This window comes from Sebastes fasciatus, chromosome 15, assembly GCF_043250625.1.
Source record: "Sebastes fasciatus isolate fSebFas1 chromosome 15, fSebFas1.pri, whole genome shotgun sequence".
NCBI lineage: Eukaryota > Metazoa > Chordata > Actinopteri > Perciformes > Sebastidae > Sebastes > Sebastes fasciatus.
The window spans coordinates 29,039,390-29,067,304 of NC_133809.1; the positions used below are offsets into that span (position 1 = coordinate 29,039,390).

The 27,915-nt window shown below is 40.7% G+C and overlaps 1 protein-coding gene across 2 annotated transcripts; it reads left to right on the top strand.

Annotated features, from left to right (window-relative positions):
* On the top strand, window positions 1-26,392 carry gpr68 (G protein-coupled receptor 68). Of its 2 annotated transcripts, none has more exons than XM_074609775.1 (7): window positions 1-76; window positions 17,562-17,870; window positions 20,146-20,295; window positions 20,669-20,802; window positions 20,957-21,179; window positions 22,894-23,074; window positions 23,163-26,392. In XM_074609775.1, exons 2-7 carry the CDS (start codon window positions 17,775-17,777, stop codon window positions 23,597-23,599), a joined length of 1,221 nt encoding a protein of 406 aa, XP_074465876.1. In that variant the 5' UTR covers window positions 1-76; window positions 17,562-17,774; the 3' UTR covers window positions 23,600-26,392. The 2 variants fall into 2 exon arrangements, with proteins under 2 accessions (XP_074465876.1, XP_074465877.1); XM_074609776.1 differs by having other exon boundaries at window positions 17,562-17,664.
* Window positions 26,393-27,915: the final 1,523 nt, after the last annotated feature.

Below are 27,915 nucleotides of genomic sequence, written 5' to 3' on the forward strand. Positions count from 1 at the left end.
GAGCGAGAGAGAGAGCGAGAGAGAGAGAGCGGTCAGTGTGATGCAGATCTTCAGAGCTTCAGACCGGACAGATTCGGTAAGAAATCAGCGTCTTTATTTCATTTATAAATATGTATAAAATCACCGCCTGAACTTGAGATTTCCACAGTAGAGCAGCTGATATGTGTGTTTGTGGTTTTTATTATTAGTTACATCAGCGATAGATATATAGTCTGATATTTGGTATTTATAGCTGAAGCGACATATCAGCGGGTTCCTGTTGAATATTGATTATTATTATTATGTTCATAGTGAGGAGTGAAGTGTTAGGTTAGAATGACTGTTCAGGCTCTTCACCCACAGTTATTAATTATTGATCTCAACTATTAGAGACTATTAGGCTGCTGTGGGCAGACAGACTGTATTATTGGTGTCAGTAACAGAAACATGGACTTCATTCACTGTGTTGAAGCTGCTGCAGGAGAAAAAGCTGCATTCAGTTAATTCATATTACAGTTGTTACTTTCACTGGCTGATGGACGGCAGAGCTTCATGTAATATTCATGTAATATTTGATAGAGAGTTACCATGTGTAGAATCAGCATGTAGGCTACCTCAACCCTATCTGTTATGGTTATCAGTCGAATAAAATAATTAATCATGATTAATCACACATTTTTTTATCTGTTCAAAATGTACCTTAAAGGGAGATTTGTCAAGTATTTAATACTGTTATCAACATGGGAGTGGGCAAATATGCTTGCTTTATGCAAATGTATGTATATATTTATTATTGGAAATCAATTAACAACACAAAACAATGACAAATATTGTCCAGAAACCCTCACAGGTACTGCATTTAGCATAAAACAATATGCTCAAATCATAACATGGCAAACTGCAGCCCAACAGGAAACAACAGTTGTCAGTGTGTTGACTTGACTATGACTTGCCCCAAACTGTGAATGTTGTGAAAGAATCCCCTTCAGGGCGATGCTGCAGTCTCTCATCGCCCTGTCGGGGATTCTTTCACAACAATGACCCATTAGCTATACATTATCCAGCTTATTACAAAACTACTTACTGAAGAAATCAATATTTTGACACAAAAATGGTCCGCCAGAGTGTTCACTGTGTAGCTGTGATAATGAAAAGGAAGAGTGGGTTTCAGAGATGACTGCTCTGTCTGCCTCACTCACTCACTCACTGATTGGTGGCTGGTTGTTGGATTCTCAGAAGACAGTAACAGTAACTGAGTGACTGATTAAATTAATGGATGACTGGATCATATATGGTCACTTAGTGTCCGGACGTGCAGGTTGTGGTGGTTTTGAGCTGTTCACTGCTCACATTTTTGCCATCATCCCCAAACAGTGGAGGTGAATGGAATTTCACTTCATCCTATAATCAAATCAATATGAGACTGAAGCGATTCCGTAAATGATTGGACTTTTTTCCCCGGAGATTTCAAATGCATCTCACACTGACGGAGTCGGTAACATGAGCAGCAGCACTTCTGTGCACCACGAAGCATCGGTGCTCAGCATGAGTCACAGCAGAGAGAATATCAATACAAGACTTTGCATACTAAATAAAGATATCAAACTATAGCCAGATAACAGAAAAATAAAGTTGTAACCAGCAACGTACATAAACATAAACTGTAAAAGAGTAATTGATTTTTTACCAGTCGGAGCAGAACTCTGCAGTGGCTCACCTCCGACCACACAGATAACTGTTGATCTCAGTGTAATCACTGTTGACAGCTGCGCTTCATTCTTTATTCAGGCACCCTTTTTTAATCTCCTTACAGCCTCCCCTTGGGTCCAGGCCCAGACGTTGGGCACCGGTTGGACAGAATGCAGTGGCCCTTTGTGTACACTAACCTCATTCATCCTTGAAAAGGCCATCTCAGCTCTCTGCAGACATTAGTAGAAAATGAAGCCAAACCCTGCTTGTAATGCCGGTGGCTTTACGTACAGGACTCAGCTCAGGCGGTGGTGCTAAATGTGGAGACCGAGGACTGCCAGGGGCCTCAAGGGGAGTCCAAGGGGCCTTTGTGACTGGGCTACGAGCCCACAAGGGAGTCCAGTGGCCCTGGTGGAGGTCTCCTTGTGTCCTCAAGGGGGTTCCAGGGCCTTGATGATGACCTTGTAGTGACTTGAAACTCCCCGAGGACCCCTGAGACCTCCACTAGGACCACAGTGGCCTTCCATCAGGCCCACAAGAAAGCCCTGAATCTTGTTAATGCCTCCTCTCAAGGCCCCCTGAGGGTCCCGAGAAAAAAAACGTGGCTAACCCTGAAGACTCCTGAAACTTCCTCTAGTGTGCTGCTGGACTCCCTTGTGGCCCTTGTGGAGGTTTCAGAGGTCCACAAGGGTGTTACTAGGGTCCCTCCGCAAAACCTCCTTGAGGCCCTCTGGGACCTCAACCAGATGTTCAAGGAGGACTAGCGGCTGTGGTAGCAGGTGTTTTTCTTATTGACGATGGACTGGGACTTCAACGGTCCCTATAGGGACCAGGAACAGTCTTGACCTGTTAGACCTATACCAGGTCCTGGACCCCACTGGACACTGGACCTTCTTGTAGCCCTGGTGGATGTACCCAGGGTCCACAAGAGGTTTCTATGGTCTCCGGAAGGACACTTGAAGACAGAGCTGTCTTCAAGGGTCCTTCTAGTTACCCCTTCAAGACCCCTGAGACCTCCACCTGGGCCACAGTGGTCCTCAACCAGAAGGCTAGGGCTTAGGAGGCTAGATGCCTCCTGGGATCCTTTCAAGGCCCAACAGAAGAATGACAGAAATCTCTTGTGGACCCCTGACACCTCCATCATGGCCACCGGACTCACTTGAGACCACTGCGAAGGTCTCAGGGGTCTTCAAGACAACTCCATCATCAAGCGAGTTCCAGAGTCCATATAGAAGGACCCTTGATTGGGTGCTTCTATGGACCCTGAAACCCGCTTGGGTTTCCCTCCACCAGGCTCATAGGGAAGTGCAGTGGACCTGCAATGGGGTATCAGGGTCCATCCAGCAGAGGTCAGGGCTCCCTTTGACATGATTTATTATATGTAGCTCATTACTGCAGTGCTAACAGTTAATTCCACAAGTCCTGCTATGGGCCTGGATGACGTTCTAGGACAGGAGAGGACTAAGAATGGTTCTGAAGTTATTCTAGATTATTGTTCTTCTTCCTCCTCTCACTCTCTGCCTCTTTCTTTCTTTCTCTTTCTACCTGATAAGCTTATTGTTCAGAGGGTGAGAGGTCTCTGGCTAACCTCTGGAGAACACCGTAGTTTCATATTCTGTGTGAGGGGTCCGGCAAGGAACCAGCAGACCCAAACGCTGCCCTGTTATAACCGAAGTATCCTGTTGCTTCTCCGTCACTCAGGATACTAGACTATTATGAAGTGAAGCTGGCTCGTGTGAAGCTCATATCTTATTTACAATCAGCTGCATAGGCTTTCATTCTCATTAGGAGAATAGCTCAGATAAGACTGTTTGGAATGCGAGGATACTGAGGCATGTGTACACCCGATCACAGTCTAGGCATGATCATTTTATAAAGTATGTTTTTATTCATAAGCTGTATGTGGGGATACTGGGAAGCTGATGAAGTATATGAATAATGTATTTAGTTTTCTACTCTCTATGACTGACACATAGTAATACTACTACTGCATATTGAACTGCGGTGATGTGGCCATATAGCTTATCACCCTGAGCAAGGCTGGATTACCAAGCAGGCAGCTGCTCCAGGGCTCCAGACCCTCCCAGGTTCACTCATATATTTTGTGGTCATTTGATTCATTGTAGATTTGTTTGTGACTGTGCACCAATCGGACCTGCATATTACTCTATATCTATACCTATATCTATATCACTGTCTTGAAGGGTCCTGTGTCACTTAGTTTCAATACCTTCATTATTTTTTGTGCTGTCATGGTGCATATTGCTATATTCATCTTTTGAATTTGTCCGCCTAAAGGTGACCCACAATGCACAGAGCACAGTCACTTCATTCATTCAGTCTGACATCGTCTTCATGTTAGCTGGATTCTTTTTGGGAGTGGGGCTTATGTGGTTTTGTTGTGTCCCGACCAATCAGTAGAAGTATCCGTCCCGCTGACGCCGGTCCTCATGGAAGCTGTGGTGTTTTTCATGAAGAAAATGTGTTGATTTAAGAGTTGTTATTTCCTTAAGTTGATAAAAAAAAACGTGTCAATGTCATCTGGTCTTTTTTCTGTTGCTATTTTTCATAGATGTAGCTAGCTAGCTACGTTGGAAGATGAAGTCACTATTCCAATCCTGTCTACAATGCTCTGATTGGTCGCTTGCTTTTCCAAACGGCGGAAATAGCCGTCAACGAGCATGAATTGCAGAACAAACTAGAATGGCACTCGGAGAGCGCAGACCTCCGCCAAGGTGCGTGACTTTAAAAACTGATCACAGCTCACAGCTGGTGGTACCGTGAGGTGGTCGGCTTGTTATTAACAGGGTGTGTTTCCTTTTTAACGTATCGGCGGATGCCTCTCTCATTCAGCAGCCTTGTTATGTCTGTATAACGTTACACTACATTGTCTCTCATCCCGTCAGCTACTGCTTTGCTCTTTCTCACCGCGTACGGACAGCAGCTCCCGCACACACATCCACACACGGATCTCTCTGCTCTCAGAAGGAGGCGGGGTCATGCATCATCAACGCGTCATCAGTTACACTGCGCATGTGTTATACCCTGTGGTCTTAATGCTTAGGCTGATCGGATTCCTTAAAAAAATTAATGAATCCGGATCGACACCAAAATCTAATGGATTGTTCATTTTGCTACACTCCAACCCTCCAAAATATTTCATTCAAATCCATCACGAACTTTTGGAGTAATCCTGCTAACAGACAGACAGACAGACAGACAGACAGACAGACAGACAGACAGACAGACAGACAGACAGACAGACAGACAGACAAACAAACAAAAGCTGGTGAAAACCATCGCCTTTTGCCTTGGCGGAGGTAATAATCTATGTGGCGGTGATTGACAGATCTGGAACCAGGCTAGCTGGGAGTGTCAGTATAGGGCCCATATGAAAAAAACTAAGACTTTTAGTTAGTCTGATACATCTATTTTGGTCTTTTGCCAAGAAAAATGGACTTCCCCATTACTTATTCCTAGTAACATTAGAAGTCTCCACCTGCCTCATCCTCTTCTCTTGATGTGTCAATTCTTTGATAAATCTGGACCAAATAAAGTCCCAAGCAAATCTACAGCTGGTAGCGTCTAAACAGCTTTGAGCAGAGTGATTATCAAATAGTTCGATACCTGGGATTTTAAACACTTATGGAATCTCTCCAAACACAACTTATTGTTTGAAGTAAACATGCAGTAACAGTATCATCCTCAAATACGAAATGACACATTTTATATTTCATTTTATTCAAAGTAAATAGAAGAATAACTTTAGTTAGGAAGAGCAAAGATAAGCACCTTGGCTGATCAGAAAAAACAGAAGAGAGCAAAACTGCAAAGACAATATGTCAGCCCTGTTTTGTGGACACCTCCCGAAGGCTGAGCCATCGGTGTGTGACTGAGTATTTAGATCCTGATGGGCAGGTTGGCACTCAGTGTGTGAATGTGTGTGTGAATGGGGGAATGCTGACATTTAGTGTAAAGCGCTTTAAGTTCATTTACCATTAGCTTTTGTACTAAACATTGCTCACATTGACATGAACATAAATACTTTATGTATTACTATACTTTTGCTTCTGTTTCTGTCTGTATTTCCTCCCTGAGTGTGTTGTAAATCAAACATGGCTACCAGGTGAATAAATCAAATACTGTCGTGGCCTTGTAGACAGGTAGCAGAGAGACAGATCTCAGCAGCAGCGGAGAAGGGAGAGACATGTCCACACCAAGTTTGCTTTGAAGACTCTGTTGTTGTTGTTGGTTTTGCAGTAAATGTAATTGTGGTGTCAGCCGGTGCTGTCCAAACCCTCATCACAGGCTGAAAATTAAATATTATAGCACCAGTAGCGGATTTGTTAATTTTTAACGGGGGGATTTTCCAAGATTGCATTTAGGCCAATGTGTTCCGCCTATTTTGCTCTCAACATGGACTGTTTACTTGCATGCAACCAAATGTGATTGCTCAATACCACTCAGACTACAAACGGAAACCAGAACACTTCCGATACCCAACTCTTGTCCCGTTGCCTACAGATTTTGCATGTGAATGAGTGTGTCTGTGTAAATCAGAGGAAACGTCTGTGGTTCCAGCATGTTCCCTGTAGCAGCGACAGGACCCTCATTGGTGCCTGATTTACAATTTGCTGCTGTTTCCACAGTTACCGCTGTCAGGGTCACTGATCACAGAGCAGCGATGGCATTCTAGCTGCCTTAGGGGGAAAAAGTCAAGGTTCTGATCACGTGGTCATTTGTTCATTTATTGATCTTGATGTCTTGAGAGTTGATGAAGTTTAAAGTTATATATGTTCAGTGGCTGGTGTGTCTGCTGGGAGAACTGGACCTCAGCAATGGGACCGTGTATGTCACACTGTGGACATGCAGTCATGTGTGGTATAGAGTACGGTGGCTGCTGCAGCTGTGCATGGCAAGTGTCCAGCTTGTACTGTATTAGGTGTTTAACATATGATGAAACACAGGCGTGTAGTGAAGGCAAAACCCCCATCCATACATTGTGTTACATATAGGTTTATACTAGTGCATCAGACCTGAGCACCTCAGCAGCCAAAACATCACCAACAGGGGTAGGTATAGGTGGCAGGTGAATAAGTTTGGCTCGCTTTACATGGGCCTTTACATCATTTGTGTTCATTTGTGCTAGACGCGCCGGAGAGGAGAAGGAGCTTGTCTCCATAGATACCAACAACTTTTCTTTCCGCCATTTCCACCATCAACCATGGAAGAAATAACCACTGTTGCAAGCCACATGTCGCTACTGCGGTATGAACCCAAAATAAACAGATTGTGCTGTGATTTAATTGCAATAAACGGATCAAAAGGATGCCGAAATAACTACATAATGATGTTGATTTGTGAAAAGTCTGAATTCATGCTTTGTCAGGTCTGTCCTCAAGACGACAAGCAGACAACTTTTAAATTGCTTGTTTTCTGAATGGAGTTCGGATGGATCAGTGCCAGGCTATGCAGCTGCACCATCAACAATATAGTCATCTAGGCATAAATACGGCCGCGATGTTGTTGTTTCTACCACAGACAGTCTGTACAACTGTACAACCTACTACAACTGTGGTTCTCAGCAGTTTTCGCTAAACTCCTTCTCCTAACTACACTTGGTCAATCACAGCTTTTAGAAACCGTAACTAAGCACAGCAGGTTTGATCTCTCAACATGCCCAAGCAGTGTGAATGGTGCTCTCAAAGTAGCCAGCCCACGACCCCCAAAATAACAATGGCAGTAACTCGCAACCCCCACTATCCCCACAAATGTTCACGTGCAGACGCACTAATAGCCTGATCATACTTTGATAGCCTAACACAAAAGAACAAAAGCCTAACAACCATAATCATTGTATTTTACAGCGCACGATGAACTGTGCTTCTCTGCTCTCTTCTGCTGCTGGCCTCTCTGCTCGGGCTTTAGGTGTTAACCAACGTTTTCATCTTCTACCAAAAGAGTAGGCGTCAAGCCTAATGATTTGAGTGAGCTATAGTCTAGCGAAAAATAGACACATGCATATGTTTTGGGGCTGTTAATTGACCTGCAACTGTTGCCTGTCACTAATCTGTTATTATCAGGCAGCAACCTCCGGTTGTGAAACGTGAACAGGGTTGGAAATTAGCACCAGCCACCAACCTAATGCTGGTAAAATATGCAAGTGGCTGCAAGATTTTCTTCATTCACCAGCCAAAAAAAAAACAGTGACAGTCTATTGAGTGGCTGGTAGATTTTAGAATCCACCAGCCACTGTGGCAGGTGGACAAAAAAGTTCATTTCCAACGCTGAACGTGAAGCCTATGCGAAGTGCCTTAAACTTGCATTCTTTCTAATAACCAGCAGGGGGCGACTCCTCTGGCTACAAAAATGTGCCCCCACTTTGAGAACCTTTATGATGTTTGTACAAGTATTTTATTGTGTATTTATATAGTAAACATCCTAAAGGGCGTCATGTTAGAAAGAAAACCCTTTTCAGTCATCCTGGTCATCATTTCAGATGTTCAAAACACTGGGTCAGATAGTGTTTATATTTTTCCCAGGGTACCACAGGACACTGGGACACATTTTGACAACAGAAAACAGTTTGGGGATCTCCAGGACCCATTAAACATATGATATAATGGCACATTGATGTGTTGATAGTTATTTTCCCTCTTAGAATAACTGTAATAACCTGCCCCACTACTGTACACGCAGGCTTGCATGCACGCACGCACACACACACACATACACACACACACACACACACACACACACACACACACACAAAGTTTAACCTCCTTCAGATTATCCCAAATAAACTCATGTGATTGAATTACTTTATTAAACCCAGATCTCACAGCTGTACAGTGAGCCGAGTCTCTGGATGTTGCTGTGGGTCAGAACAAAAGGCCATTAAGTCTCCAGACCACTTGAAGAATGAGTTTGCTGGAAGCAGCATGAGGAGTAGAAATGATTTATTACTGTAGATATAAAGTGAGCACCACTACAGTTATTATTATGAATGCCAATCTATAACATCATGCAGTATTATATGTCAAAAAAAGTAAAAAAAAGTAATTATATAGTATGTCATAAAAAGTCATAAAAAGTCATAGCACATCAAAAAAGACATAGTATAGTATGTTGTAAAAATTCATAGTATATTATGTCAAAAAAGTAAAAAATAAAGTCATTGTTTAGTATATCGAAAAAGTCATAGTATAGTATGTCAAAAAAAGTCATGAAAAAAATCAAAGTATATTATGTTAAAAAAAGTCATAAAATGTCGTAGTATAGTTTGCCTTAAAAAAGTCAAAGTATAGTATGTGGAAAAAAGTTTAAAAAAAAAAAATCACAATATGGTATGTCTTAAATTAGTTAAAAAGAAAGGCATAGTATAGTACGTTTAAATTATTTTTAAAAAAGGGTGATAGTATGTCATAAAAAAATCATAGCGTCATCATCATAGTATGTTGAAAAAAAGTGATAAAATGTCATAATATAGTATGTCATAAAAAGTCATAAAAAAGTCATAGTATAGCATGTCGAAAAAAGTAAATAAATAAAACAAAGTCATGGTATAGTATTTTTTAAAGCAGTCATTAAAATATTATTGTATACAGTAGTATGGCTGAAAAAAGTAAAAAATAAGTCAAAGTATAGTATATCTAAAAAAGTTTAAAAAGTAAATGTATATCATGTCAAAAAGAGAAAAAAATAGTCATAGTATTGTATGTCGTAAAAAGTAAAAAAAAAAAAAAAAGTCATAAAATGTCATTGTATAGTATGTAAAAAAAAGTCATAATATAATATATATATATATATATAATATATATTTTAAAAGTAATTGTATAATCTGTCGGAAAAGTTTTTTTAGAAAGTCCTCGTATAACATGTCGAAATAAGTCATGAAAAAAATCATATATTATGTTGAAAAAAAAGTCATAAAATTTCATAGTATAATATGTCTTAAAAAAAGTCATATTATTGTATGTCTTAAAAAATAGTCATAGTATAATATGGCTTTAAAAAAATCATAGTATAGTATGTTGGAAAAAGTTAAAAAAAAAAAAAAGTCATAGTAAAGTGTGTTTCAGCCAAACCCCGTTTCTGTGCTGCTGCTGCACTACTGTACACTTACTGTACGCACCTCTACACACAACAAACAGCGATATCTGTCTGAGAATAATTATTAATTATTAATGACCGTATGCTCAACGTGTTGTTAAAGGGTGATGAATCTGGAGTCTTTGAGCCCACACTGATAGATAATCCAGACTGAGGATTCAAATTTAGCTTGTTTCGTTGGGTCTGTTAGCACAACTGATGTCTCGGTCAGTAACTAACAAAACATTAAAATATGCCTTGGTTTACCTGATAGCTGAGTGGTTAGGGCGCATAAATGCACATAATGCAAAATTCATTTTTTAAATGGGACTTTTGATACTGTGAGCACCACAAATATTAGTATTTGGTCGGAGGTAGAAATCACAAAATAAATAATTTGTCCCTGTCACATGGAAGTGTTTTCTGATCAGCAGCAACAATAAATCTGTTTTACGATATGACAGCACTATGGTTAAGGTTTTGGTTAGGTTCCGGCACAAAAACAACTTGGTTAGGTTTAAGGAAAGCTCATGGTTTGGGTTCAAATGACTACTTTGTTAAGGTTAGGGGAGCTTCGTCATCATGGTTCCAATAATAACCAAGTGGGTTAGGTTACGGGACAATTGTGGTCATTCTTAAAAAAAACAAAAAACTTTGACTGTCTTTTGGAAATGAGAAGCAAAGAGCGGTGCCCTGTGTTAAAAGTCCAGTTTTTTTATACAGCCGAATATAAAATATGGTGCAACCGGAGCTTCGAGTGGAAAAAAAAGATTTTATTTAAATTTAAACATTTTATAAATATATTTATATATATTGCTGTTGAAACTTTTAATTACATGTTTTTGTCAACGTCATTATATATGAGGGGCTCTACAAGACATAATTCATTCTTGCACTCACACACACACGTACATTCTCCTTTCACATACATACTCTCTAAAGTTACCGCTTTTACGCGCTGTCAGTCTTTTCTGAACAGCTGATTTTGACCTCACATTCAAATATCACACAGAATCAAGTCACCGTCATCTCAGAATAAAACCTCTGCTTGTTCTTCTGTTTGCGAAGTTCATTTTTATAACACTGACTGAAACAGCGGTCAGTTTGTTGGAGCCGTTCCACTAACTAATATATTGTAGATGTAATGTAGGCTACAGTCTAATACACAGTCAGACTCCACCACTTTATCATTAAGGAAATGTAAGTCTGGTAAAAGATGAATTAATGGACAACACTGAATCAAACGTGATTATATTATTGACACTTTTCCCTGCTCTGACTTTTTTTATAGATAAATGTGCACAGTCAGCATATACTGTACGTCCATGTACTACAATCTCTACATCGACTGGATTCAAATGGAGGCTCTGCCTCTTATTTACCTGTCGCCATGTGAATCGTAGCATCAGAGCTCTACTGATGATGGCTTTTTATGTTCAGGTTCAACCTACTCAGAGTTGATTGAACTGACTCTGATCAGCTGTTCTGGAACAGTAAACTCTGAGGCTGCGGTCGAAAAGTCCAAAAATTACGTCCTAAAGTCTTTTCCTAACCATTTTTCCTTGACCTTGATGGAAAACATCATGAGGTCAAGGAACGACGAGAAAGAGAATTCATAAGGACTTAGGAAAAGACAACGGTGGTGTTAAGAGAATCGGACTGCACTAACACTAGGCTCCGTAATTATGATGCGACAGCGGCGAATGTTAGTGATGCGGATCTGCTGTGGTGAAACTACAATGTTCTGAAGATGGACTACAAAAGGTGCTGCTTCCCCCGTGCGTTATTAAATTTAGTTTTTCAATGACAGGCTGTCCAAATTCTGAGTCACCAGCCACCACTGGTGAGAGTAAAGAACACTCTATGTATGTGTAGATATGTGTATGTGAGAGTGAAAATATATGTTGAAAAAGTAAAGTATGTGAAAGGAGAATGTATGTGTGTGTGTGTGTGAGTGTAAGAATGACTTATGTCAAAAGTAACCTCATTTACCTCAGTTACTTAATTCAGCATCCCTGGTCCCTGCTCTCGCTACTTATACAGTATATGAGTTCCACACAATGAGGTTTACAGAATCACTTCCTTCTTCTCAAAAATGTGTTTTGCTTATTGTATGGAGTCAGATTAGTCTCAATATTAATGATTACACTCAGAAACATTCACAAATGTAATTTGTGATTTATTAGGGCTGTCAATTGATTAAAATACTTAATCATGATTAATCGCATGATTGTCCATAGTTAATCGGGATTAATTGCAAATTAATCATACATTTTTTATCTAAGTATTTAATACTCTTATCAACATGGGAGTGGGAAAATATGCTGTTTTATGCAAATGTATGTATATATTTATTATTTGAAATTAATTAATAACACAAAACAATGACAGATAGTGTCCAGAAACCCTCACAGGTACTGCATCTAGCATAAAGAATATGCTCCAATCATAACATGGCAAACTGCAGCCCAACAGGCAACAACAGCTGTCAGTGTGTCAGTGTGCTGACTTGACTATGACTTGCCCCAAACTGCATGTGATTATCATAAAGTGGGCATGTCTGTAAAGGGGAGACTCGTGGGTACCCAGAGAACACATTTACATTCACATATCTGGAGGTCAGAAGTCAAGGGACGCCTTTGAAAATGGCCATGACAGTTTTTCCTCGCCAAAGAGATGTGCGAGTGAAAAACGTGCCTGATATGCCTGCTGTCTAGATGGGGGGGCAATTGTGTTCATTCAGTCAAACATCACAGCAGTGGTTGTTGCAGACGCACCTGGTGAAGATACACTGAGTGCACTTTTCTAGTTTTTTTCATTGTGGATTATTTTTTTACATTTATATGCAACGATAACTATTTTTGTGTGCAGAGAGAGTAATTTATATGTTAATCACGAAATACATGAATCCATTCGTCAGACTGATCTGACACCATACAGTTTAGGTATCAGAATCAGTTTCGGGAGAGAAAACAGTTGTATGGATGCATCCAAACCTTTGGACTTGGTTGGACGGCATGTCGTACAGCTTCCTTTGCTTGATGCACATTTAGACCTCGAGACACCTGTATGCAGTATGCCTTTCTGCTGTGTGTGGCTCCGCTGCAGACTTATTTTCATTTGGCACTGTAAGATCAATCTGCAGGACAGATGCCACAGTGTTTACAGAGGCTGTAAACAGTTCCTGGATTATAATTATGGTCACTGACTTTGCTGGCATGCATGTGAAGAGAATTCATCTCCACAATCACATCCATATGTGACTCAAACAGATTGTACAGAGAGCCTATTGAGATCCAGCCCAGTCGCACAGCAGTTTGTGAAATAATAACGAAATTTAATGTATTGATTCGTGTACATAGACACAAATTTAAAACAATTTTCCTGATGGTCAGCATGAAATCAATTCGTATGTAATCCATGTATTTGTGAACCGGGAAGTATAGAGAAAGGCGAACACTGCATAGAGAGGAGGTCTGGGTGGATGGGTGGGTCAAAAAAACACAGGACGTGTCCTGCGTGAAACTAGAGGTCAAAGTTGATTTATTTGTCATGTTACTTCCGTACTTAAGTTACGCCACTTCCGGTGTTATTTTAACCCAAACTGTGATCTTTTCCTAAACCGAACTAAGTAGTTTTGTTGCCTAAGCCTAACCAAGTTGATGTATTTCTAAACCTAACTAAGTAGTTTTATTTTGAAGAGACTAGAGCGGAAATTGACACATGTGTCACGTGTTGCTGGACATTTGTAGGAAAATGCACAAAAATTCGTTGTTGAAAGTCGTGCTGAGCGTCACGAAAAAAAAGGGAAGTTCGTGTCACGAATCAAATAGATACAATTTCTGATCTGCCATGAGACTGTGTAGTGAGATCAGGTGATGCAGGTTGAATGATGCATTATTGCTTCCACTCACCCACAACTGCAGGAAAACCAGTTCACTCCTCTGTGGCATGGTCAACAGGTGAAGGTCTGCAGGTCTGCAGCGCAAATATCTTTTTCATACGGTATTACTGCCTGTGTATATTCCATTCACCTGGCTGAATACGGGTTAAAAGCATGGGTTAGCTTGATACTTGAGGAATGCACAGTATATCCAGCTGTGCCCTAATCTGTCTGTGGTTTATTTAGGAAGAGCAGACTGAGTGAGAGAAGGAGAGAGAGATGATGCTTGTGGTTTCAGTGTGTTGTGTTAAAGTGGCTCTCAATGGTTTTATAATATGTCATTATGGAGCCATTCTAAAGATGATGGGATGCCAAAGCAAAAAATATAGACGAGGTTATACTCAGAAGCTTCACTGTCCATTGACTCTGTGTTACGCTGGAGCTGGAGTTCACAGAAGGTAAGCAACGCTGAATTTAGATGCTATTCAGAAGCTCATTTTCACCGACTGGTTTCTTCCAACAACGTCAATGGATCTCAAAACAGCTAAACTGAACTGCTGACAAGACACTACATCTGGCTCACATTTAAATGTCAAAGTCAGGAATATAAACTAAGAAGACATTTCTTTTGATGTTGCTATAGGAGACAGAACACACAGAGGAGCGAATGACCTTTCAACTATATTTAAAATAGTTTAAATAACTAGTTTTTAAAATAAATATATACATTTAAATAAATCTCAACTGTACCGTCTGATGTTACACTTGAATGTGCTGGTGTTGATATTTAAAACGACTGTGAATGACTTAAAAGAGACATATGCTCATTTTCAGGTTCATACTTGTATTTTGGGTTTCTCCTAGAACATGTTTACATGCTTTAATGTTAAAAAAACGCATTATTTTTCTCATCCTGTCTGTCTGAATATACCTGTATTCACCCTCTGCCTGAAACGCTCCGTTTTAGCTCCTGTCTCTTTAAGACTTCCTCTTAAAAAAGCCCAGTATACTCTGATTGGCTAGAGATAAAACTATGGTGCACCTTTGCAAAGGTAGTGATTATATTCTAATGAGCCTGCATGTGACATAGGAAGGGGAGCAAAATCTGATTGGCTTGTTGAATCACATGTTTTCTGATCTAGGCCGTCCACAAAAAAAATTACTGGTTGGTCTGATTTCACAGTTTGTGGGTTGGTAGAAAGTTTGTGACCGGCAGCCATGTTGAGATCAGTTGAGGAAATACCAAGCACCGCCCACCAGCCGGGGCAAACTTTCTCATTTTACAGCTAAACAGTAAACTACAAGATGTTTCTGAAAACATTTGAGGAGAGAAATAGGCATTACAGTAACAGAATATTGATTCATATTTGATCAGCGCTGCCTAGTTTGACTGTTTGATCGGAATTTGTGAGTGATTGACAGATGCCTCCGTTGAATGAACAGCCAATAGGAACGCTTTCTCACTGAAATGGCCTGTGATTGGTCAAAGACTCCCGTCACGGGCTAGATTTTCTAAAGCCTGAAAACAGAGCCATGATTAGGTGCAGAAGTCTAGTTTTCTCTCAGAACACTTGAATTACAATATGCTGAAAGATTATTATGGAATCTTTGCCCAATGATGCCAAAAACATTCTGCCTACTGCAGCTTTAACAGGGGCCCACAGCTTATTATCACAGGTACAGTAGTGTAAATACATAAGCAATGATATCAAGGCCAATTAAACAGTAGATTATTCACCTTGAACAGTGAATGAATTTGTTGTTTATGTCTAAGCGTGAACATTACATTACACAACAATCAGAGTCATCATCATTCATCAGTCGAATCAACATATGGACTTTGTGTCGTGTGATCCTGAAACATGCAGCATGAGCAGCAGTTATTACAGTAACTGGATGAAGCCAGAATAAGGATCATATATAGACCATACCTTTATTTTCCCTGTTAACTTTTTTGCTGGTATATTTCAATAGAAATGTCGGGCTTCACTTTACACTCACACCTCTTATCAGTTTGTCATAGTTGTTACGTACTTAGGACTGATTGAGTGTCACTTCTTGGAATGTGGTCTGGCAGCCTGTATGAGTAAATTATCACTTTGGTCTCATCTGTGTTTTATGTCACGCTAATGCATGCTAGTCATGTCAGGGAGGGAAGTTCTCACGGTGAGGGCCTCTCTAATCATTTCTTCAATCATTTGAGGCTTTTATAGGAGTTTCCCTATGTGCTCCATGATGGTCCAAGGTTTTAAAGTCATTGTTTCATAACGTGATTTTGAAAAAGAAAAGAAAAATCATATTGTATCTCTGATTAATGGTTATTGATATAATAATGTAGTCTGGACAGCGTTTTGAAAAAGGATGTGTCATCTGTGTGTCCAATCAGGGACAACATAAATTGTACATCACTGCTCTTGAACATGATAATACTGTAGCAGTACATGCATGACTAAATATAAATGGACTCAACTAACCCTGTAGAAACAGGCAGTGCTACATCTGAATCATGGACACGATCACTACTAGTAATGGGAACAGGATGCAGTCATGGTTCACACAGGAAGCCAAAGTGATTCTGCACTTCTGATTCTCTCCGTCTCAACCACACACAGAGAACAGTTTAAATGAAGAGGAACTCAGTGAATATGGTTACTTGATTGTGTTTTGAATGATAACTTTGGTGATCCCTTGACGTTGCTTCTAGCGCCACCATGAGGTTGGTTTATAGTTTTTAGTTAAATATCTCAACAACTATTGAATGGATTGTCGTAGAATTTGGTACCGTAGGCTACACACATTCATGTTCTCCTCAAGATGAACTGTAATTACGTCAGAGATCCTCTGACTTTTCATCTAGCACCATCGTCACGGTGTCCAATACTTTGGTTCATGATTAAATTACCTGCAGAACTAATGACATTCCCATCAACTGAGGCTGGGAACTAGTTTGTGTTTAGTAATTAGCAAATGTTAGACCGTTAATGGGCTAAGCTAATATGGTGACCATGGTAAACATTACACCTGGTAAACATCTACATGTTAGCATACTGATGTTAGCATTTAGTTCAAAGCAATGTTGTGCCTTACTACAGGCTGACACATGGATGTATTACAGCTGAAGTAGGCAGATTGGAGCAAATATGATTAAAAAAAGTTATTTTTATAAAACGGCCGCTATATCCTGACAGTAGTGCATGAAACAGGTAACATGAAAAAAAATTATGTGCCTCCGGTGCTCCTAATGGCATCTGCAAGATTTCACAGACCGGAGGAAAACAAGCAGTAAGAGCTGATCTGAGGTCTGCTGTCCATCTGCCGTCTGAGAGCCGGCTGTCAATCACTCGCGAACTCCGACCAAACGGTCAAACTAGGCAGCGCTGATCAAATATGAATCAATATTATGTTACGTTAATGCCTATTTCTCTCCTCAAATGTTTTCAGGATCATCTTTCTTCTTCTTCTTTAAGGTCCGAACAGTGGATCCAGATTTGGTGGTTTTCTGCCCCAATTTGGCTATTTTTAAGTGGATGAAAATAATTTAGATCGGGTTACTTTGTGTTCAAATTGGGTGGTTTGACAAAAACTTCCTCTCCTTTGATTAGTATGATTGAGACTGAGTGACACGGCACTCAGAAGGCACTGCTCCACATTCAATGACTGGTGACTTACAACCAACAAACCTAACTTATGACCAACAAAAACAAATGTCATTTCAGTTTATTACAACTAGGTTGAAACATTTTTCCTGTTCAAATTACTATCGGCTCATGTAAGAGAAGACTTTTACCGTTTAATATAACATTATCCAAAAACTTGTCATTACTGTAACTATGGTTTTAAGTTTGCCTAATTTAATAAAAATGAATATGATAAGTATTTATGACAAAAATGTAATAAATAAATTTTCTGTGTTTTACAGTGGCCAAATGAAACTGGACGACTCAATCAGTGAAGACAAACACTCACCCAGATGAGAAGTTTAAGCCATCGCTGAGCGCTCCAACCAACATGAAGATTTGTGTGTGTGTGTGTTGTTACATTATATTTACATGGATGTGCGGAAATGTCTGAAAACATTCATGTGGATGTGTACATGTTAAAGGCGAAGTAGTGTGAATGTGAGCAGGGTGTGATGGTGTTAAACATGTCTGAGGACGTGATTAACTGCACGATCAGCCATGAAGTCCACCAGTACGTCTTCTCCTGTGTGTATATACTCGTACTAGTGGTAAGTGTGTACATATCTTGAATACCTACACAAAACTGTTAACTGTGTCTGAATATTTTATAAAAGTTATTGGAAAAGGTTTGTTTCCAAATTGAGGTCAGTGTGACACAGGAAACCACAGTCAAGTCTCAAGCTCTAGAAAACCTAGTTCATTGACGCACAAGCTCATGCTTATCAGCTCTGTAATAGAACGGAGATGTCAATGGTGCACTTACTGTAGCCCCATCTGTGACCTCAGCACTCTGTACATCACTCTGTGATTTGGACACATAGCGGTCCCTATTAAACCTTAGGGCAGGGGTCAGAAACTTTCAATCAAAAGAGCCCTTTTAGGCAAAAAAAGAAAAGAAAATCTGTCTAGAGACACAAAACATTTGAGCATTGTGATGAAGGTAACACAGTTTATAGTCTAAGTATATAGTATATAAGTCTAATGCAGTGAGGGCCAAAGTGAAAATGTACTACGAAGTATTAGGGCCACATTGAGGGAAACAAATCTGAGATTTCATAACTTAACAAGAAAAAAAAGTCATTACTTTACGAGAAAAAAGAAAATAATACGTAAAATTACTACTTTATAATATTATGACTTTATTCTCGTAGTATTATGACTTTATTCTTGAAATCTAAAATTTTTTTTCCCTCAATATGGCCCTAATACTCCGTTGTACCGTCGTACCATAGACCTACAACAATGATAAAATAAATGAAAATGTAAACAAAAAACAGTTATTCATTTCCATTTTTAAAAATCCACAGGGAGCCACTGGAGAGGAGCTAAAGAGCCGCAGGTTGCAGAACCCTGGCTTAGGGGGAAAAATCGAAGTGCTATCCTTTTATGTGTTATCCAGCAGCTGGTTGCATCTTCAAATTATTAGTATTTTTGTAATTATCGTTTTTTAGGGATGCAGCGACTTTTTTAGTCCCGATGCCGATACTTTACCTGGGCTTTGGGTATCGTCCGATACCGAGTACCGATCCGATACCAGTGTTTAATTAATCAGCTGTATGCCTCACTGTGTGGAAGTGACTGGATCATTCTGTTATATGTAAGGCAATATCAGGCTGGATTTAAACATCGCTTTCCTATCGTAAAAAATAATAAAGTTTTGACTTTTCCAGTAAAGGTTTGCATTAGGAACACGATGTGACTGAATCACGGAGTACTGTGCTGAGGTCACACATGGGTCTCTAAGGTATAAAGAACCTCACTCCCACTGTGTGCTGAAGTGACCTGTATTCTTTCCAATATCCAGCAGGGGGCGACTCCTCTGGTTGCTAAAAGAAGTTAGATTGTATAGAAAAACACTGTAAACATGTTAATTAAAGAAAGTTAATTGTAACATTTTAGTCGCCTAAAAATTTCTTATTCAGCGTTCGTTTGTACTTAGCTCCTCCTTCTCGTGTCACTTCTGGTTGCAAAATACAAAGATGGCGACGGCCATCGATGCCGATTTCAAGGCTTCAAAACAGCAGTCCACAAACCAATGGGTGACGTCACTGTGACTACGTCCACTTCTTATATACAGTCTATGCGTAGGAGACCTCTGCAGCAACTCTGCAAAGAATATGCAAGGAGGGAAAGTGGATGTATGAATAGATGAGGTTATGACAGCAAATCTGAGCCAAAACTTGGTTAGAAAATTAACCATTCTGCAACACGCAAGTATTATTATATGCAGCCAGCTGTCACTCTCAGCTGTGGGCCTCCACCCTGGCCACCAACGGGTGCATAATGACACCAAAAGTCCAGTTTACTTAAGAATTACATCCATATGGGACGATTCTATACCTCACAATTTACAGCATTGTCAACATTCAGAGCCAATGCAGGAAATAGTGTGCCCTTTATGCAGCGACGTGTGGAGGTCAGGGTAGCGGACAGGCGTGTAGTGAGTCCTACTTTCATGCAGAAGACAAGAGTTTGTGTTCTGTCACAGGCCTGTAATTAACATTTGCCGTTTTAGAAACCGCAGCCACAACCTTTTAGTCCAGTTTTTATTTTGCCTAAGCCGAACCTGCCATAGTTTAATTTGCCATAACCATGCTCTCAACTGTGTTTTATTTCCCTAACCATAGCCATAACCATAACCATAACCATAACCATAACCATACCAAAGTTGCCATGTACAGATGGTCCAAGGTTTTGTAGAATCATCCAATACAGACGTTCTACTATCAAGTAACGAAGAGGAGGGCAGTTTGGGAAATAAAAACTGTCTGTCTGGTGTCAGAGAATCAAAATAATCACAATCAATGATCTTGTTGATTGTAGGTTGGCGTTCCCTCCAACCTGTACTCTTTGTACCACGCTGCTCTGCAGCTGAAGCAGAAGAACGAGCTGGGCGTTTATTTAATGAACCTCACTGTGTCTGATCTGTTATACCTGGCGTCATTACCACTGTGGCTACAGTACTTCTTTCAGGTAAAGTAAAACCACTCATTTAGTTTGTCATAACAATCAAAACCTGTGACAAGTTATGACATTATGAACAAAAAGTAAATATGTTATGATGTGGTTTTTTTACATTACATTATAGGCAGGTTATTACATTACTGTATATGCTCTTATTATGTTACCCATTTCTGCAAGGACCACTTTTATACGACTTCTGAACAAAAAAATGTTTTTGATGATCTGCACCAGTTACTCACTGTAGGCTCACTTGGATATGTTTTCATTATGTTGTGCCTTTCATTTTCATTTATCCGTGTAATAGTCCAGTTTCATCTGCCCTACCTGTTGTCCAGGACATCTACCTATTGTCTAGTTTCATGCATGTGTGTTGTTGTGTCAGGATGATGACTGGAGTCACAGGGAGTGGTTGTGTCAGCTCTGTGGCTTCCTGCTCTATGAGAACATCTACATCAGCATTGGTTTCCTGTGCTGTATCAGCCTGGATCGCTACCTGGCTGTGGTCCACCCTTTGAGGTAATTTTGATACGGCATGATAAAAATGCAGCAGCTCACCACCTCTGTTACCTTAATCTTCTTCAACTTTTCACCACAGTTCCTCTGTGCTTAAGTAGTTTTATTAAAAAAAAAAAGTATAAGAGCTTATTTGATGCTAATTGTTTGTCTCCAGGTTCACCTCTCTCCGCTCCATGAGTGCAGCGTGGCTTGTCAGCACCATCATCTGGCTGAAGGAGATCGCCGTGGGTGTGGTTTTCTTCCGCCATAAAGAACTGAGCAGAGACCGCAAGAACCAATCGGTGTGCTTCGAGCACTACCCCATGAAGTCGTGGGAGTATCCCATCAACTATTACCGCTTCACCATTGGCTTCATGTTCCCGCTGGCTATTCTATCGGTATGATAACTGTTTCACATATATATTTTTTTAATTTTTTTTTTATCACATCTTATTATACAGTGACATTTCATTACATATATAAGAAGTGGACGTTATCGACAATTGACCGTGATGTCACCCATTGGTTTGCGTACTACCGTTTTGAAGCCTTGAAGTTCGTCATTTTGACCGTCGCCATCTTGGTTTTTTGAAACCAGAAGTGTCCATATTTGGATGTGAGCGTGGAGCTGGAGAGGAGCGAGGCCCAACAGGGTCAGGTACCGCGCGGTATAGCGCTAGCTAGCTAGCTTGGTTTGTAAGGTCATGTTAACTGTGATATTAATTGGGATGCTAATTTTTGCTAGCAAGAATTAAAACAACATGTGCCTCGACTCATTAGAGTGACTTTAAGTATGAACCGAATGCTGAACAAACCAGCGACGCTGTGGTAGAAACCTGTCACTCAAAGCAGCCATGCCCTTAATTATGCCTAAATTTAAGCCATAATATAACTGAAAGGGTGAGTTATACAAAAATTCACTCCCTGCACAGTTGTCATGAACGGGGAAATTAGATATAGAAACCAAAACCGTTTTTTTGTACCAGTCTGTGAACCTGCTTATTTCTGCCGTAAAGTTGGGCATTGGTTTGGTTGCAGCTGTCAATCTTATTAGTCCTTAGAGTTTTGTGTCATCATGTAACACCAAGTTCCATAGCTCCATCCAGCTTTAACATGATGAGAGGTCAAATCAGAGTCATTGAAAACACCTGTGTAGGTGTGCAGGGACTTTCGGTGAGACAGATGTGTTCGGTCGATTGTCTACCGCTTATCCAGGGCCGGGTCGCGGGGGCAGCAGGTTTATGGGCCTTTCACACAGAACGTGGCAACGGCACCACTGCGTTCTGAAACCCATTATTTCCAGTGACTTGCCTGGCGCAACAACGGCTTTTCGCTGCTTCGAGGAAAGACACACTGTGATGTGCGCTGAACCCAGCGGCGAGTGCAGCGCAAACTGCGTTCTGTGTGAAAAGACCCATTAGCAGACGTCCCTCTCCCCAGCAGCGTTTACCAGCTCTTCCTGGGTGACACCAAGGTGTTTCCAGGCGAGCCGAGATATATAATCTCTCCAGCGTGTTCTGGGTCCCGGGGCCTCTTACCAGTTGGATGTGCCAGGAAAACCCATAAAGAGGTGTCCAGGATGCATCCTGATCAGATGCCCAAACCACCTCAGCTGGCCCCTTTCGACGTGAAGAAGCAGCGGCTCTACTCCGAGATCCCTCCAGATGTCTGAGCCCAGCCACCCTATGAAGAAAGCTTATTTTGGCCACTTGTATCCGCAATCTCATTCCTTCGGTCACTACCCAAAGCTCATGACCATAGGTCAGGGTTGGAACGTAGATGGACCGGTAAATCAAGAGCTTTGCCTTCCAGCTCAGCTCCTTCTTCACCACAATGGTCCGGTACAACACCCACATTACTGCTGACGTTGCAAAGAACCGTCCACCTCCCGTGTCACCTGGGGAGTCCTATGGGGCTACTGCAGGAATCTGGGCTACCAGGATCATTAATACGAGCCATCCGGTCTTTGTATAACCAAAGCGAGAGCTGTGTCCGTATCATCGGCACATAGTCAAACACGTTTCTAGTGAGTGTTGACCTCCACCAGGGTTGAATTAGTTATCTTGACAATGACCCTGATGCATCTGATGACTTGTGTTTTTTTCTGTTCAGATCAGCTACCTGTGTGTTCTTCGTGCCGTGGGTCGGAGCGCTGGGACACAGCCGGACCAGAAGACGAGGATCAGGCAGTTAGTCAGCAGCACCATCCTCATCTTCCTCGTCTGCTTCTCCCCCTACCACGTCTTCCTGTTAGTACGCACCCTGCTGGAGCGAGACTGCAACTTTATTGCAGGTACAGTGTCTTCTTTGTAAAGTAATCCAGTGATTAAGGATGAAAAAAAAAATTTCTTAACTACGTGGCCTGTATTCTTATATTCCAGGAATATTTAACTACTACCACCTGTCACTGCTGCTGACCTCCCTGAACTGCGTGGCCGACCCCGCTCTCTACTGCTTCGTAAGCGAAAGCGCCCGCCGCGGCCTGTACAGAGCTGTATTCCGGCCTATCAATAGGATACTATGCTGCTGCTTTCGCCGTGGCAACGCCAGCCCCTCCAACCCAGCCACCGATTCCAACGAGGTCGCCACCGACGAGAACAACGGCCATCCGACCGTGATGCTGCTCACACACACCAGCACACTCAACAAGTTAAAAGCAGACACTTCCAGCAAAAACACAATTTTAATCACACAGACGAATGAAAAAACTATCGTACCCTTAATTGTGCAAAATAATGGACACAAACATGTGGACAATGCTGGGAAGCCCAGCTGTGTGATAGCCATGGAAGAGCAGAGACAAAAGACAGAGGACTGAAGAGACTGACAAGAACCAGCTAAAACAGTCCAAGGAGCTATCGGGAACCAGGTTCTGGACTCGGAGCAGTGGGGACTGCCTGTAAAGACTCAATCCAGCAGTGGCCCTAGAGCCTGCTGCCCACTCAGCTGTGTTTACATCATCATCATCATCATCATCATCATCCTATGGCATAGGACTGAAAACATGTTCTTCTCTCTCTGGAGTGATTTCATTGAGCTTTGGTAGAGCAACTGTGAGAACCCACCACTTCCGGTTCCCTTGTCTGGAAGTCCATAGGTTTTTAGTATTTGCTATGTTTCGCCGTTATCTAAACTTTGGGCTAACTAAAAGCAGCTAGCTGGATAGGCCCCACCACTACTCTGAGCAGACAGAGGAGGATCATTCAGAACAGAATCACATTAATAAAACTATTAGCTACAACTTATAACATAAGCTCCATAATGCTGATTCTTCTCTCTTCCTTGAAACAATCTTTAATGTGGCATTTACATTTGGGACACACACATCTTATTTTACTATTAGAAGATGAATTTGATCTTATCTTTATAATGATGGAACTGTAGGCAGAAACCCTTTATCATTGATAAGAAATCAGTTCATTTTCCGGAATAATCCATCCACAATTCTTCCTTCCATATACTGTAACCCAAAAAAAAAGACTGCAAGGCTTTTACAATAGTTGGACCCAGTGAGGTAAAGTAAGAGCACAGAAGATTCAGTATCAGAACAAACAGAATACTTGAAGTGGTGCTGATACGCACATCACATTAGGAGCACATCCTGTGCAATAATTAAGGTGCAGCTATACAATTACTGTCATAATAAATGAAATGGATTTACTGGTGTTTGCTGATGAGAAAGTTGTTTTCTTTGTTTCTAATGGGCCTCTGGTTAGGGGTTGAATATATTAAAGTTGTCCATGAATATGACAGAGAGAGATCTACCAACCATCAACCTTCTACAGTATTTTGTCCAGCATAATATAACGTCCATGGACTTTAGCATACTAGCATTGATTTAGAAATATTTAGCTTTAAAGCAATACTGTGTAACCTTTGCTAAACAGCCAATATGGCCTGTAACTGACAAATAAGGGATATAATTACACAGCTGTGTCGATTCTGATTGGTCAATCACGGTGTTCTGCGGTCTGTAATTTCTCTATAACAGACCGTTGCTATGTATAACAGACCGTTGCTATGGGTGCAGTTCTGATGTCGGACTCTGGCGGACCATTTTTTGTGTCAAAATATTGATTTCTTAAATAAGTAGATGTGTAATAAGCGGGATATGAGGGCTGCGATGTTGCATCGCCCTGTTGGAGATTCTTTCACAACAATGACCGACTCGCTGCACATTATCCCTTACATGGTGAATGCTATAGTGTAACAGCAGTAGAGAAGAGTCGCTAAGTCAGCTAACTGACTCAGTAATGTCTGTTAGCCAGCAATAGCTACCTAAAGTATTAACATTTTTGTTCTACGATATAAAATAAATATCCCACTCGTGAATTTTGAAGCCTTTGGGTCTTCAAAAAGGTGGTTGCTAACAAGCGGCTAAATGAGACTACTAAATATCATCACGCCGACTCGCCCTCCTTTACAGCCTCGTCTATATTTGCGCTCATGTAACTGTGGTGTAGTTTGTTTATAGCCTAGCGTTAGTTTACTTCTGGTGACTGCATTCACACTTCAACACTTCAAACCATAAAAGTAATGTTCATTAGTGAAGATTATCTTGCTGAACATAACGTGTAAGTATCATAAACGTTTGTTTGCCACAGAGCTGATTTTCTGCAGTAATCCAAAACCCAATGGAACAATCCCATTGACTTTGAAACATATAGGATCCGTAGTTGGTCCTCTGCCTGCACAAATTTATTCAAACCTTTTAATTGAAAAACTGTTGCAAATTCAAAACACTATTTAGATGCAAAATATTCACAGGCGAGTATTTCGCATTTTCGTGTCGTTTATTCGTCACGCGCCCGGCATGTAAAGGCCTTAAGGCTGTATCAGCAAAACAACTTAGTGTATTTTATTCTACAAGAGTGTTTATGAATCTTACTTTTAATTGTAGCAGGATGTTTTTTATTACTTTTGTCAAAAGTTACGCAATCTTGCTTTAAACAGTATTTCTTTATCGTTTGACTGGACTGTCTTTCTCTTTTTGTTTCACAACTTTAACCCTTTAAACTTCAAGGTTTATATTGGCTTACATTTGTTTTTGAAAAGTGCTACTATTTATTGTTCAATATTTTAAGAGATGATACTATTTGTAAGCAATTGGCTTTGGGTGACTTTAAATGTCCACGTTGATGTCAGTGAGTGCGGCATATGACGGTCAGTCTGTGGTTTTTAACATTGGCATGCGTCTGTGTCTACAGAGAGTAAATATAAAGACAAACAACCTCTAACGCATGATATTTGCACCTCCACGCATGCAAATACAAATAGCTATACATATTGCTATTGCAAAACTTAAGTTTCTATCAAAGTATAGCATTACTTTCAGTGTTATCAAAGTATGAAATCATTATGAATTGACTATGACTTAATGGTGGAAGACGGAATTGTTACAGAGATATCATTATTGACAAACCTTCAGTTATTATGGAACTATAATATTATTGTCAAAGCATCTTGTCACAATGATAAATGTTGAAAATCATATAGTGACGAATGTGATAAAGAATATTTTCATAAAACTTTGAAACTGTATACTAAAAAGGACAGCTTCTCGTTTTTTTTCAATGGTGTGTGAAGACACATGCAGCAGAGTGCATGCTGTGCAGTGCTGTGTGTGTGTGTGTGTGTGTGTGTGTGTGTATGTGTGTGTGTGTAGTTTCAGTCTGACCTCAGCCTTCCCTCTCTGACGCTGGCAGCGTCAACAGACGGAACTCTTTCTTGAACCTCTGACGCGTGCAGTGTGATGCAATATTTGATATTAAACCTCAAATCATGATTATGCATCATTGTTTGGTAATGCAGTTATTCTCACCACTCTCATCAACCTCATTGATAATAAGCGATAAGCCGATAAGCCCACTGTACACTACCTGCTCAGCACCAGACAGCAGACACACACAGCTAGAGACCAGCTGGTGAACATAGTGGAGCATTTAGCAGCTAAAGAGACAGACATTTACCTCAGGAGTTGGTGGAGACCAAAAACAGAGCTAAAAGAGAGAGTGAATATTGGACTTACATTCATCAGGTGGACACAAACATGACTCCAAATGAATGATAACGTTTCTCTGTGTCTGCTGGATGTCTAAATAAGCAGCTGTTTGCTAGCATGATAGCCAAATCAACCTCATATGTTGATAATATGTCAATGTAGCACTCAATTAATGCAGGTTTAAGAAATGAAAACTAGTGATAACGTATAGTTCTTGCTAACGTTGCTAACATTAGCATGCTAATTGGACAAAAAACGTTTAACAGTATTAAAGGGATAGTTCAGGTGTTTTGAAGTGGGGTTTTTTGTATGAGGTACTTCTCCATAGTCAGTGTATTACCTACAGTAGATGGAGTTTGGAGAAACAGACAGGAGTACCAGCACGGGAGCAAAGCAATGTACTGCTGTGGACGGGGGCAGCAGCAAAACAGATTTTAGACACCTTAAAAAAAAATCAATATTTAGAACATTTTCAATGCTTCACCTCTCCGTCAGACTGATGCAGTTATCTGTGCTCTCTTCAAAGCTGAGAACAGTGATTTTACCTCGCAGAACACAGGAGTTGCTGATCTACCACCGCCTCTATCAGTTAGTTTGTGTTATTGTGTGACTTTGGTGAATCCGAACTAACCTTTAAAACACCAAAGTGACTCAATAACACAAACAACCTAACCGATTAAGGCAGCGGTAGACCAGCAACCCCCGTGTTCTGTAAGGTTAAATTACTGTTTTTGTCAATGGAGTCTGGCGGCTTTGAAGAGCGCCAAGATAACGTCTTCAGTTCCCCGTCGGAAAGGCTGTCTGACGGCGAGGTAAAGCGGCGAATAAAATTCTAAACACTTAAATTGATATTAATGTTTTTAGGTGAGCCTTTCTTTTAGGTGTCTTTTGCTCTGCCCCCATCCACAGCAGTACATTGCTTTTCTCCCGTGCTGGTACTCCTGTCTGTGGGCGTGCCGACCGTCATCTACTGTAGGTGTATGAATAAGTACCTCATACAACCCCACTTCTAAACAGCCGAACTATCCCTTTAAGCCTATTAGACTATGCTACAGGCACATTACATTTTCTCATCATGAAAATTGCACCACGACCTTACAAATAGAAACACTAAAATATACCGAAGCTTACAT

Coding starts and splice junctions, on each gene's coding strand:
- gpr68 (XM_074609775.1), top strand. CDS start 17,775: ATGGTGTTAAACATGTCTGAGGACGTGATTAACTGCACGATCAGCCAT. Junction 17,871..20,145: donor TGTATATACTCGTACTAGTG/GTAAGTGTGTAC, acceptor TGTTGATTGTAG/GTTGGCGTTCCCTCCAACCT. Junction 20,803..20,956: donor GCTGTGGTCCACCCTTTGAG/GTAATTTTGATA, acceptor GTTTGTCTCCAG/GTTCACCTCTCTCCGCTCCA.